This window comes from Microcaecilia unicolor, chromosome 3 (assembly GCF_901765095.1).
Source record: "Microcaecilia unicolor chromosome 3, aMicUni1.1, whole genome shotgun sequence".
NCBI classification, from domain to species: Eukaryota; Metazoa; Chordata; class Amphibia; order Gymnophiona; family Siphonopidae; genus Microcaecilia; species Microcaecilia unicolor.
Window position 1 is genome coordinate 475424660 of NC_044033.1, and position 14751 is coordinate 475439410.

General features: G+C 41.9%; 1 protein-coding gene across 1 annotated transcript in view; it reads left to right on the forward strand.

Moving 5' to 3' along the window:
• Positions 1–14172, forward strand: part of FAM135A (family with sequence similarity 135 member A) — a 289052-nt gene extending 274880 nt beyond the window's left edge. Inside the window, 3 exon segments of the mRNA XM_030199007.1 lie at positions 1777–1887; positions 9192–9305; positions 13101–14172. Of these exon segments, the coding sequence (XP_030054867.1) occupies positions 1777–1887; positions 9192–9305; positions 13101–13306 (431 nt within the window). The 3' untranslated portion in view covers positions 13307–14172.
• Positions 14173–14751: the final 579 nt, after the last annotated feature.

Genomic DNA, 14751 nt, shown 5'->3' on the forward strand with positions numbered 1-14751 from the left:
GCAATCTGTCCCTAAAATCGAGTGTAGTACCGGAAGACTGGAGGGTAGCCAATGTTACTCCGATTTTTAAGAAGGGTTCCAGAGGAGATCCGGGAAATTATAGACCGGTGAGTCTGACGTCGGTGCCGGGCAAGATGGTGGAGGCTATTATTAAGAATAAAATTGCAGAGCATATACAAAAACATGGACTGATGAGACAAAGTCAGCACGGATTTAGTGAAGGGAAGTCTTGCCTCACCAATCTAATGCATTTTTTTGAGGGGGGTAAGCAAACATGTGGACAATGGGGAGCCGGTTGATATTGTATATCTGGATTTTCAGAAGGCGTTTGACAAAGTGCCGCACGAAAGACTCCTGAAGAAATTGCAGAGTCATGGAATCGGAGGTAGGGTATTATTATGGATTAAGAACTGGTTGAAAGATAGGAAGCAGAGAGTAGGATTGCGTGGCCAGTATTCTCAGTGGAGGAGGGTAGTTAGTGGGGTCCCGCAGGGGTCTGTGCTGGGTCCGTTGCTTTTTAATGTATTTATAAATGACCTAGAGATGGGAATAACTAGTGAGGTAATTAAATTCGCCGATGACACAAAATTATTCAGGGTCGTCAAGTCGCAGGAGGAATGTGAACGATTACAGGAGGACCTTGCGAGACTGGGAGAATGGGCGTGCAAGTGGCAGATGAAGTTCAATGTTGACAAGTGCAAAGTGATGCATGTGGGTAAGAGGAACCCGAATTATAGCTACGTCTTGCAAGGTTCCGCGTTAGGAGTTACGGATCAAGAAAGGGATCTGGGTGTCGTCGATGATACGCTGAAACCTTCTGCTCAGTGTGCTGCTGCGGCTAGGAAAGCGAATAGAATGTTGGGTGTTATTAGGAAGGGTATGGAGTCCAGGTGTGCGGATGTTATAATGCCGTTGTATCGCTCCATGGTGCGACCGCACCTGGAGTATTGTGTTCAGTACTGGTCTCCGTATCTCAAAAAAGATATAGTAGAATTGGAAAACGTACAGCGAAGGGCGACGAAAATGATAGTGGGGATGGGACGACTTTCCTACGAAGAGAGGCTGAGAAGGCTAGGGCTTTTCAGCTTGGAGAAGAGACGGCTGAGGGGAGATATGATAGAAGTGTATAAAATAATGAGTGGAATGGATCGGGTGGATGTGAAGCGACTGTTCACGCTATCCAAAAATACTAGGACTAGAGGGCATGAGTTGAAGCTACAGTGTGGTAAATTTAAAACGAATCGGAGAAAATTTTTCTTCACCCAACGTGTAATTAGACTCTGGAATTCGTTGCCGGAGAACGTGGTACGGGCGGTTAGCTTGACGGAGTTTAAAAAGGGGTTAGATAGATTCCTAAAGGACAAGTCCATAGACCGCTATTAAATGGACTTGGAAAAATTCCGCATTTTTAGGTATAACTTGTCTGGAATGTTTTTACGTTTGGGGAGCGTGCCAGGTGCCCTTGACCTGGATTGGCCACTGTCGGTGACAGGATGCTGGGCTAGATGGACCTTTGGTCTTTCCCAGTATGGCACTACTTATGTACTTATGTACTTATGAATTTGCTTTTATTTTATTTATTTTGTAAGTTAGAATTGTCACCTTTCTCTGCTGGTCTTCCCCATAGTGTTGATCCTATAAGGAGGTTGGATGTAATATATTCCTTTATTTTCTAATACTGTGGGTATATTTTTCTACCAAGGTGACCTTGTATAATTTTTTTAATGTATTGATGCAATTTTAATAAATGATTTCTTTTGTATCTTACCAATACAGGTTTGTGGTTTATGCAGAAGTGGAAAAAGTCAGGTTCTTTATTACAGTTAACATGCCGAGATCACTCTGACCCTCGACAAACCTTCTTGTACAAACTCAGCAAAAAAACAGGTAAATTTCATCTTTTTTGCTTTATTGTGCAAATATGTACATTTATATATTACTGCATTCTTTGTTGATGCTCAATATTTCATTACGGTTATGCTGAACTCTTAGCTAATCACTATAATGCAAAACTCTTAATCTTTTGCAGCTTAGATACACATTGAGCCCCATTTTACATAGAACATGTGTGTGATGTCTGTATTTGGAGGCTAGAGCAGTATTTCACAAAAGCTATTGAGTATGAAGGCCAGTCTACAATATGAGTATCTCCAACTCCTAACAAAAATGTGGGAAAAAAATTTTGGGGTGACAAAATCCACATGCAGATATCTTGAAATGGTCAGCATATCTATGTACAAAGTAACCATGCCTAATGGGATAATAACATATACAGACCATTGGAAGACCAGTATACACATGGATACATACATAGCGGAATCTATATGTGGAAAATATCCTGGTTTCCTGTGTTAAAATCCATTTGTATATGGCAGCATTTTTCACTAGTCCCTGTGTAGTATAAGTAGAACTGTGACTGCCTGCCCTGCAGCGCTAATGCAATGTGATTCCTGTCCCACATTATACAGTGGCCACTAGTGGACCAAGTTTATTAATTGATATATCACCAAATAGACTTACTCTCTTAGCAGTTTACAATAAAATCAAATAAATAGTCATAGCAGGAAAAAGCATAAAATTTCAAAATCTATCAGAGAAAGTGAAAGTCTAGCAGTTCTACATCCCAAGTCCAAGCCAACCCTGCCCTGTGGTGGACAGGGGTGCTCAATGAGGAGCTCATTTTAGCTCAAATAGTCAATCAGCAAATAAAATAAGTTTTAAGCCCCTTCTTAAACAATTGGAAGGACATTTCCAATCTTAAATAGGCAAATTTTTCCAAAATGTGGGGTTGATAACATTAAAAACAGAGCTACGGATATTATTGATTCTAATTAGACAGTAGGAGGAAACCACAAAGCAATTCTGTTCAGTGGATCTAGTTGAGGAATGGGTTATTAACAGCCGAGAAAAGAAAAGGGGCAACCTAAATAATGAATTTTATGAACTAGAGTAAGAATATTGAAAGTGATCCTGTGGAAGACAGGTAACCATTGTTAATGTTTTATTAATGGAGTGATATGAACTTTCCTGATGTTTGTAATGAGTTTCACTTCAGTATTTTGAATAATTGGAGTCCTTGGCGGTCATTGACTCAAATGCCCTGAAATAAGGAATTACAGTAATCCAGATGACTAAGAACTAAAGAATGAGCCATTATCCGTAAAGGATCCTGATTGAATAAGGAGTTTGCTGACCTCTGATCCACAGTTTAAGCACTTCTTAGATAGGAGGAAAATATGCAGATAGAGAACGCTAATGAACTGTGCTTCATAAGTTCCTGCACTTAGCAACCAAGCCAGTATTCTCTATCTCCAGCAGGCGGGATAGCAGCTCCTGTGCGCTGTGGTGACTTCTGTGTGGCCTCCTGTCCTGCTTGCAGGTTCAGTTGAGTTTGGGGTTGAGAATATCCTGTGTCTCAGATCTAAACCTAGTGGTCTAGGTCCCTCCCTTCTCCCCCATTGCCACTTTATCTCAGTCTTCCCTTCTCTTATTCTCCTACCTCTATCTATATATATTTTTTTTTAAAAACAGTTACTGCGGTTCTTTTTGAGGGCACAAGGTTGTGCGGCTTCAGTGCCTTGGAGGTCATGAGACTGGCTGTTTTCTGTGAGTAGATTTATTATTCTGTATGTCTGAGTCTATTAAGTTTCATGCACACTGTTGGGGGTAAGCTTTTGGCTACTGGTTCCTGCGCACTTTGCTTACTTCTGTGGACATGCCGCTTTGGCCGTCAGTACTCCGTCTCCAGGAGTTCAATCCGGTGCTGCTCTGATGGCGGTTTTGGTACAGGCTCAGCGCCAACTGCGCAGGTTTCGGTGGCCATTTTTTCAGCAGGTTTCTCGCCCGCTACCGTGTTCTGGGATGTTGGTTTTGCAGGGTTGTGAGGGTAGAAGTCTCTGCCCAACTGTTTTCACTTGAATTTGTTCTTTTATTACATCAGACCTTTTTATTAAAGTTGGCTAAAGCTGCCTCTCCTTCTTCCCCTCACGTTGCTTTTGAGGAGCAGCTTCCTAAGAAACAAAAACTTTTTGTTTCGCAAGATTTGGAGAATGTTCCCCCTGGGGAGTCAGAGAAGGTTTTATCTGTATATTCTGACTGTCCTAGCTCTGCTGATGGCCCTGACTTGAACATTTCAGAGGCAGACAGGGTTGATGATCCTACTGTAGCTAGGCTGTTTTTGATAATGGAGTTACCTCTGTTGATCACAAAATGTATGCAGGCTTTAAACATTTCTTCCCCTGCTTTTCAGTCATGTGGTCCTGCTCTATTATGTCAGGTACTAAGAGATCTCCTGTATCTTTCCATATTCATTATTCTATGCAAGAGCTTATTGCGGCTCAGTGGGAGAACCCTGATTCTAACCTCCAGGTGGCTTGCACTGTGTCCAAATTATATCCTCTTCTGCCGTCTGATTTAGAGCAGGTTGTTCTGCCTAAGGTGGATGCCTTTATGGCAGTTACTAAAAGTACCACTATCCCTGTTGAAGGCTGCACTGCATTAAAGGATATGTATGACCACAAGCTTGAGGTTTCCCTGAAGCTTGCCTTTCAATTAGATGCGTTAAATTCTCAGGCAGCAATTTCTTCTTTTATAGCCAGGGCTTCTTTATCGTAGATTCAACAATTGTCCATGTTGGACTCACCTCCGGACTTTCTCCCTACCCCAGAGGTGGGGTTGTCCTATTTGTCAGACGCTCTTTATGATGTTCTCAGAGTGTCAGGTAAGGGTATGGCCATGACCGTTTTGGCGTGACGCTGGCTATGGTTGAGGCATTGGGCCGCTGATGTGGCATCCAAATCTTGTCTGGCGAAGTTGCCCTTTTGGGGGAAACTACTCTTTGGTGCAGATTTGGAGAAGATTGTTAAAGACCTGGGAGATTCCAAGGTCCAGCGGCTACCTGAGGACAATCCCTAAGCCTTACCTCCAGGCAGCTAAGTCTCATTTTCGAGATGCGCAGAGGTATAGACCAAGGGAAGGCTAGTAGTTCTGCTCAAGAACCTCATTCCTCAGACTCGGTCTTCATATCGAGGAGGCAAGAAGCCCTTTTCCGCATCCTCAAGGACCTCTTCCTCTTTGCAACCCTCGCAATGACGGGGGTCGAGGTTCACTCCTTGTATGTAGAAATAGATGAGTCTTTCCCACTTTCCCAAGGAGTGGACCACCATTACTGCAGACAAATGGGTCCTCTATCACTCTCTATGGCTACAAGCTAAAATTTTCAAAGCCACTCACAGATCTTTTCATGCTGTCCCCTTGCAGCAGCTCTGCGTAGAGTCAGGCAGTGCTGCCTTAGCCTCTTTAAGGCAACTGGGGGCCAATCAGCCCATTCCTCTGGCAGAGAGGGGCATGGGTCGATATTCCATCTATTTTGTCATCCCAAAGAAAGAAGACTCTCTGCCTGGTTGTGGATCTCAGTGGGGTGAACAAGTCTCTCAGAGTTCTGCACTTCTACATGGAGACTCTTCGTTCTGTCATAGCCTCAGTTAAGCCAGGCAAGTTTCTCCCCTCATTGGACCTCAAGGAGGCTTATTTTCATATCCCAGTTTGGACCTCCTCACAGGAAATTTCTCCAGTTTGCGATCCTGGGAGATCATTTTCATGCCTTTTGGCCTCGCCACTTCACCTCACACATTTTCTAAAGGTATGGTGATAGTAGCAGCTTTTTTCACTGGCAAAGGATCCAAGTACATCCTTACCTGGATGATTGGCTAATCCGGACGCCTTCTTATCAAGAGAGCCTTCTCAGTACACACAGTCTTGTCTCTTCTTTCTGTACTGGGTTGGGCGGAGAATTACAACAAGTCATCTCACTCCCACCCAGACCCTGGAGTTTCTCTCTGGGAGTGTGCTTCAATACCCAGGCAGGGAAGATTTTCCTGGCACAGCATCGTCGGCTCAAGCTCAAACAGCAAATTTTCAGGCTTCTGCCTCTCTTCCCTGCCTGCGGGCGTGGGATTATTTTCGGGTTCTTGGTTCTATGGCAGCAACTTTGGATGTTCTACCTTGGGCAAAGTTCCACATGCGTCCCCTACAGTCATCCCTGTTGAGCTGGTAGTCTCCAATCTTGGGGACTTATGACCAGCTGGTGCTGTGGACGCCTCAAGCCAGACAGAGTCTTGACTTCGTGGCTTCTCCCTGCACACATTCAGGTGGGGTTGCCCTTACAGACTTCCAGTTAGTGTGTTCTCACCTCTGATGCCAGCCTCTTCAGGAGCCCATTATCTCCACCACTCTGCATAGGGCCGCTGGTTAAGAGTGGAGATTTCATGGTCCATCAACAGATTGGACTTTCAAGCTGTCTGAAAAACTCTGCTAGCCTTTGTGCCTCTTCTTTGTGGGAAGCCGGTGTGTGTGCTCTCAATGTCACAGCCTTGTCGTACATCAACAGAGAAGAAAGAACAAAGAGTGTATCTCTAGCTCAAGAGGCGCGTCATCTTTTTCAGTGGGCGGAATTGAACATTCTTATGATTTCAGTATCTCACATAGGGTTTCACAGAACTTGCAAGCAGATTTTCTCAGCAGAGTGTCTGTGGTCCTTGGGGAATGGCAACTGTCGAGACTGCATTTTGCCTCATTTCAACACAGTGGGAGCCTTCCGGTTCTGGACCTCATGGCATCCAGACTCAATGCACGAGTACACAGATTCTATAGCCGTTTAAGGGAGAAAGACTCCCTAGGAATGGATGCACTCATACAGCCTTGGTCGTCAGATGGCCTCCTTTACGTGTCTTCTCCTTGGCCTCTCATGGGAAACACTTGGCACAGGATTGCGTTTCATCCTGGGAAATTTGTTCTTGTAGCTCCGAACTGGCCTAGAGGTCCTTAGTATGTGGACCTCATCCGTCTTCAAATCGCTCTTCAGTTGACTCTTCCTCCACAGGTGGGCTTATTTCACCAAGGTCCAGTACTTATGGAGGATCCCTCTCGCTTTGGTCTTAAGGTCTGGCTCTTGAGAGGATACAATTGAGGAAGAAGTGTTATGCAGATGATGTTATTACTACCTTTTTCCAAGCCTGAAAGCGGTCCACTAATACTTATGCTAGAGTGTAGAGAACTTTTGAGAGCTGGTCTGTACAGAATGGTGTTTCTACATCTCGTGCTTCCTTGTCTCAAATTTATCCTTCCTTCAGGAGGGATTCAAAAAAGTCTTGGCTCTCAATTCATTCAATGTTCAGGTGGCAGCGTATGTATATGTATAATATATATTGACCAGATGTAAAACCTGGTACAAGGTTAGTGGTTCAAAAGGCAGCTTCAGGGATAACAAGGAGACCTAGAAATGATAATGTGCTAACAGTTTACAAAAACATGCAATGATTATTCTGATAGTAAAACATGCAGAGACATAACACAATCATACTCACGCATCTATTAATGTACTCCAACATAGGGACCCGAAATAAAAATTACTAATTGGCGGAAAGCTCTACGCTTTCACCGCAAGTGACATTAGGAGAAAGCAAGACAAAAAACTGCAAACAGAAATATGCCTAGAGAGTCAGTACAAAAGTAAATAAACAATAAACACGTAGTGTCAACCATTATATATTTATACTACTCTACCCCTAATTAAGGAAAACTACTCTCCAGAGTGTGCTTCTAAAGGCATAAAGAAACCCCGTTTCCCTGCCTGCCAAGAACTGTCTCTGATACTTAGCCATGAGCTCCAGCCCATGATAGAGCCCCTAAAAAGGGACAACATTGCAAACACTCCCAAAAAGAACTAAAAAAACCAGCGAATAAGGTCTCATGAGTCGAAGAGCAGCGGTCCAATGGGTTTCCGCAGATTAAGAATCTTCTCTTTTACAACTAACCCCCCCAATGGACCTGCAGTGGTTTGGAATGTTTCTCGTTTACAACAAAACACTGACAAATTTATGGTGAGGAATTTTCTCTGTTACCACTAACCCAACTAAAACATTGAAAGACTAGGAAGATACAGATTGCCTCATTGGCTGCTCACCCTGATATAGTGTGATTTCTCAAGGGAGTCGCTCATCTGCATCCCCCTCTCCGCAATATTTGTCCTCAGAGGAGTCTTGAAGAGGTTCTTCAGGCTCTTCAGCCCCCTTTGAGCCCCTTTGTTCAGCAATGATCAAAGATCTTACTTTAAAGGCAGTATTTCTAGTTGCCATTTCGTTGGCTTGGAGAATTTCAGAGCTTCAAACTCTCTCTTGCAGGGATTTCTTTTTCCACTTTTCTGACTCTGGAATTTCCGTACAGACTGTTCCATCCTTTTTACTGCAGATTGTATTTCCTTTTCATATCATTCAGACTGTTTCTTCCTTCTTCTTCCAGGGAGGTCTGTTCTGCAGAATATGCTTCCCTGCGATTATTGGATGTGAAGTGCATCCTTTTGCACTATTTTACCAGTACCAATGATTTCAGGTGGACTGATTATCTTTTTGTCTTCTTTGCGGGACCCCAGAAGTGTTTGGCGGCCTCCAAAGTGACAGTGACTCGATGGCTTAAGAAGGCTATTTCTTTGGCTTACATTCTGAGGGGTAGATCTGCTTCCTTGCACGTCAAGGCTCATTCTACCAGGTCTTTGGCAATTTCTTTGGCAAAGTCTACGGCAATTTGGTTGGCAGAGATCTGTCGGTCCGCGACATGGTGGTCTTCTCATTCCTTTAAGCATTACCATTTGGATGTATCTGCTCAAACAGATGCTTCCTTGGGGGCCATGGTTCTCGCTGCAGGGATAGCACAGACCCTCCCCTCTTAGGGATTGCTTTTGTACTTCCCGTTTGTCTTGATTGATCTTTGGGACATAATGGAAGGAAAAATTAGTTAATTACCTGATCATTTTCTTTCTTTTAGTCCCAAAGGATCTGTCCAGAGCCTGCCCTTCTGTGATGGTTTCGGTTTTTCCGGGTTCTGTGTAATTTCAGGTACTTGTATTTTTCTGGTTCTGTTATTTCTAAGTCATGAGGTTTTTGCTTTTTATTTCATAGTTCCTTTTCTGTCTAGAGGCTGGAGTTTTTTTTCTCTGGAAGTCGCTCATTCACTGCTTTATCAAATACTGGTTTGGTTGCTAAGCGCAGGAGCTTTTGAGGCACAACTCAGAGTTCTCTATCTCCATCTACTGGTGGATGATAACAACTCATTTGTCTGGACTGATCCTTTGGGACTAAAGGAAAGAAAATTATCAGGTAATTAACTAATTTTTCCTTCTTATTTTCCTATCTTAGGTCTTCAGTTCTTCAAAAACATAGTATTAGTTGGCTCTCTGCAGGATCGTTATGTTCCATATCATTCTGCCCGAATTGAGATGTGTAAAACAGCTCTAAAAGATAAACAGTCAGGTAAGAAAAAAATGTTCTTATATGGATTTAGTGTCTGTTATGACTATTTTATGAAAAAAGAAATGACAAAAGGACCCAGCAATACACACCTCATGATCTGTGCTTTAAAGCAACAGTATCTCATGCCTATAGTGAAATGAAATTGTGCTGCTAAGAGTAAAAGAAGATGGTCCAAGTATCTTACAGCTTCTTTGGGAAAGTTCTAAGCTGCCTTCACTTCTGGCCTGGAATAGCATAGAATGTACGACAGAAGAATGGCTGTAATAAGGCCAGCCTTGAAGTAGTACTGTGTGCTGTCATACAGAGGACCTGAGTTTCATTCCTGGTTTAAGTTTGCTGTTCCTTGTTCTTGCTGAAGCTACAGAAGTACCATTTACAACTTCTGCAAAGAGGGAATCTCCACCATTGCTCAGTGATGGCACGTGGTTCCCAGATTTAGGGTTCATGTAAGGCAGATTCCAGAAGGTAGTGTGGTTTGTGGCTTCTGTTGCTTCAGTGACTAAGTTGACAAGAATATATTTAAAATAATAGGAGAGGAAACCTAGTATAGATAAAAAATGAAAGTTCATGGCACTGTAACACAGTCAATGTTGATTCTGATTGAGCTGAAATCCTAAAAGAGTGGGAGGAACCTGTTGGGCAAAATAGGTCATGGCAGCAGTAACATTACTAACCAAAGAAATAAAAGAAATCGCACTACCACTGAAGTGGAACTGAAGGGGGGATAAGCGATAGCTTGATTTATTGGGAGATTGAGCAGAGAAAAAAACTAGGAAGAGGATGATTGTGGGCAGAGCTTTTTTTTTTTCAGAAGGTCCTAAGTAGCAACATTTTTTTTTTGCCTGGTATAACTGACCCATGGTCCCCAACTGTAAATTAAAGAGCACGCACAGCCAGTGCTGCCTTTTTATAGATTTTGTGGCTGGTTGCAGGGGACTTGGCTATGGTGGAGCAGGTCCCCAATCACTCCACCCCTTAAGGATAGCCATGTATTTGAGTGCCAGCACCTTTCTGTTAGAAAAAAAACACACTGATTTTTGATAAGATTAGAGGAGCAGTGTTCTTGCTGACTTATACAGGGGATTGCTACCTCATTTTTTATCTACTTGGCACCACTTGAATCAGGTCAGCTTCAACCTTGTGGTGGAAACATAACATAGAACTAGAGAAAATGACAATTTAGATACAATTTAGATACAGGCTGTGTTCATCCATACCAGCTACTAAGCTCTATAATCCCTTCCTCTGCTTTAGAGCTTCTCTTTGCTTGTCCCATGCTCTCTTGAATTCAGATATAGTCTGTTTCCATCATCAGCAGTTGGGCATCATTCTACACGTTCACCACTCTTTCCATAAATAAACATTTCCTTAGATTATTCTTGTTTGTCCCTTTTCAGCCTCTTCCTGTACTCCCTTGTTTGTTTCCTTGCAGTTGACAGAATGGTGTCTGTTGTCTTCAGGGCTAGAATTGTTTTTGTTTTTTTGTTTTTAACTTGGCTGCATAGAGAGTTGCATAACCTCAAAAAGGTGTGTGTGGGGGTGGTATGTGCTTTAGGGAGGGGGTCCACTGGACCTCCAGGCCCATCTGTGCTTGGTGGGGTGGTTCGGGTTGGTAGGGGGGTTATGTCCTTGGGGGGTGAGGGGCCTAGGGGTCCACTGGACCTTCAGGCCCTTGTGTTTGTTTGGTGGGATGGGGGGGGGGGGGGGCCTGGAGGTCCAGGTTTTACAGGCCTGGGACAAAATCATGGACCTATCAATCCTCTTCTGCAGGAGGATTGTGCCTTGAGCACATGCCCAGGCACAATGCTCCCGCAGAAGTGTCTGTACGATCAATGCTAATAATGTGCATAAATTTGCATGTTGTTAGCATTGATCATAAGGGCATTCTTTCCCCGCACTGCTCTGGTGGTAATTTTACTGTGCTGTTTGGGACAGCCTGAGGAAACTGATCATCGGCACTTGTGTTGTTAAACTGAGCTACATTGGTGGTGTTGGTTTTATGTATTCCTTAGGCTTGAGTTAACCTAATGTGTCTGCACTCAGAAAACAGAGCTAACTATTGAGTAGCAAAGCTATGGTCATATTATCAAAAGTAGTAGCACAAGAAGTAGTATTAATATAAGCACCAACCCCACCACTCATCTGTTAAAGTTAGGTGTCCACCTGATCCCTGCATATCACAATGAGATGTTCTGTGAGCACCATTTTCCACATACATCCCTTCCAGAGATCTAATGATGGAGCATTCTAGATTTCCAGTGCTTAGCTAGAACTCTATGAGGTGATAAATAGCACATGTGAATCTGCATTCCTAAAGGAGAGTTCTCCCTCCCAGCTCCCAATAGACAATATTCAGGAGATATCAAACACCTGTCCAAAAATGTCATCTCTTTACCCACCTTATCCCCAAACTGCTTGCGTTATTGGGCAGGTCTACCGGAGATGGTGCGGACAGCCTCATATCCCTCCAGAGTAGTTAAGAAACTGCATTATTCATGGCCAGGGAGTAATGCTGGTTCATTAAAACCTTTATATTAGCTTCCTTAATAAAGGCAGCTACAGAATATTTATGGGCATTGAGTAAAATATCCCTCCATTGTGCTTCAGAGTAATCTGTACCTATCATTTTCCCACTCTATCATATAAGTCAGTTTATAAAAACCTTTAGATATCAAAAGAGCATAAACTGATGAAATCAATCCCCTGGCTCCCTGGTGAGATACCCGTAGAGATTCTCATTCATTAATGGTCTCTTCCAAATTGATGCCCACACCTTAAGAACATAAAAATAGCCATACTGGGTCAGACCAATGGTCCATCTAGCCCAGTATCCTGCTTCCAACAGTGGCCAATCCAGGTCAAAAGTACCTGGCAGAAAACCAATTAGCAATATTCCATGCTACCAATCCCAGGGCAAATGTGGCTTCCCCATGTCCATCTCAATAACAGGCTATGGACATTTCCTCCAGGAACTGAGACAGACATGGGAAGCAACTGCTTGTCCTGAGATTTGTAGTATGGAGTGTTGCCACAATTTGGATTTCTGCCAGGTACCAGTGACCTGGCTTGGCCACTGTTTGGAAAACAGGATACTGGGCTAGATGGACCATTGGTCTAACCGAGTATGGCTACTCTTATCAAATGGCAGGAGTGGTGGGTAAAAGGTGGTGAGCAGTTGTTTTCACATGTTACTGGGAGCACTATAGGGAGCCAAAGAGGTATTGATTTAGTGGGGAGTTGGGCCAAGTAGAGATCCATATAGAGAAGATTGCTAGAGAGACAGAGTGCCAGATTGGGAAAAAGAGAAGCAACTTCAATTTGTCTGATCTGAGGCTATTTATAACCAATGTAGGACCTGCCATTGCAAATTTTGAACAAGAGGCCTTGCTTGCTTCTACTGTTCAATGAGTAGGTGTTAAATACAAGGCAGGACTTAAGGCACAGGCAAACTAAGCACATGACTAGGGCTCAAATGTTTTGGAAGACCCTCTCATAATTGCTAATTTTATAACTCCCAAGACAGATTTCTATCCTGGTAGGTCAGCAACTGACAGAAAAAGTTAGGGGGTGAAGGGACCAAATCCACCACTCTCCATAGAGATCTTTCTCTCCACCCTCATCCATTGTTCCCTAGTCTGCAGTGTCACCCTCTACCATTTTTCCTCTACAATCAGAACTGTGCAGAGTCTTGTTAGTGGAATTTATATTAGTGTATTTATATTATGAATGGTAAGCCCGACACACTTCTTTGCTGCCAAATATGGCTCACCTGCAATTAGTTTTCTTGTTTTTCAGGTCCAGTTTATGCTGAGATGATCCAGAACCTGCTTCTGCCAGTTCTACAAAATAAGGACTGTAACTTGGTTCGTTATGATGTGATTCATGCTTTACCCAACACAGCTAATTCTCTCATAGGGAGAGCTGCACATATTGCTGTTCTTGATTCTGAAATATTTTTGGAGAAATTCTTTCTAGTTGCTGGGCTAAAATATTTCCAATAGGAGAAAGGCACTGCAAGAGACCTTGGCTATTACCTCATTATGAAATGAATCACAAAGAGTGGTTAAAAATAAGTGTTAGCTGCCATTGAATTTTAATAAATATTTATACTTTTTGTAGGGAAGCTAAGTTATCCATGTTTTACAGGTTTTCTTTCTGGATTATGTGGTTGTGCAATATTTTGTTTTAATTTCATTCTTTTTACTTTTCTATATTTTTCAATTTTTTTTTGGTACCTAATTATTTTACAGTGGACATGTAAGGACAGTATATAAATTTGGCTGGTTTTGTGATTCTGAAGTCTGCAAAAGTCCTTGCTGTGTAATTATATTTATTAGAAGTTCTGACTGCCAAAGCAAATGATAATTTAAAGCAAAACTAATAGTTTTAAGAAGGTCTTTGGATGCTTTGTTTTACTCAGCCTTTTAGAAAGTGTAACTGGAAACATAATTATGGCTGCTAAGACTACTTTTTTTTTTTTTTTTTTGAGAGCTGCTGTACAATATCTGTTGGACTGGACAGAACATAACTTTAAACCCTAACACTACATCCCGGTTTTATACAGAATCATTATTGACGTTGAACTTGTAACACCTCTGAAAATAAATTTTATATGATGATCTTGAAAATGTGTTGCTCTACATGCTCACTTTTATTACTGGAACTTCAATTTTTAGAAGTAAGCAACAATTGAAAATTGTTTTTAATATTTAAGTGACAACTGCCTTCATCTAATTTGAGTCTAGGAAACTTAACTAATGTCATTCTTAATTCCTCTATTATAAGGTTTCTTCAGTTGAATCTTGTGTGTGAATTAACTTGTATGTATGTACATTGAGTAATGTAATAAATTTCTGCAATACTTTTATGAATTTAGATAATTTTTAAATATTGTAGGAAGGTTTTACTGACTACAAGGTATTGTAAATAAAGAGTAATGTATCTTGAAATGGAACAAAATTATTAACTACATGTTTGGTGATACAGATATAGTTTTTTGATACCTAGGAATGTTAGTCTGACTTTTCTTGGTGCTGAATGGTGATACAGTCAAATATTTTCTCTCCAGTTGTCTCATCCAATATGACTCTAAAGAAGGAAACCGTGCTTTTGCAAATTGCAATGAATGAAGTTTTGCAAAATATGAATGTTATATAATTAAATGCATGTTCATTGCATCTGGTGTTAATAAATGAACAAATGACTTTCATAATAACATTTAATGAGCCTGAAGTCATTCACCTCTCTGAAAGTTTGCACAATGTTTTTAATTTCACTCACTTTGCAGTGGTTTCATTGTTTGAGGGATAGGAAACCGTCACTTAGTCTTCTTTCCCTTCTCATAAAATGTATTGAGGATAACAGTATTAATACTTTGTTTGGAAGATCCTAAATAACTTGTAGTAAAGAACAACATAAATTGTATTTCTGGAATGTCAGGTGTGAG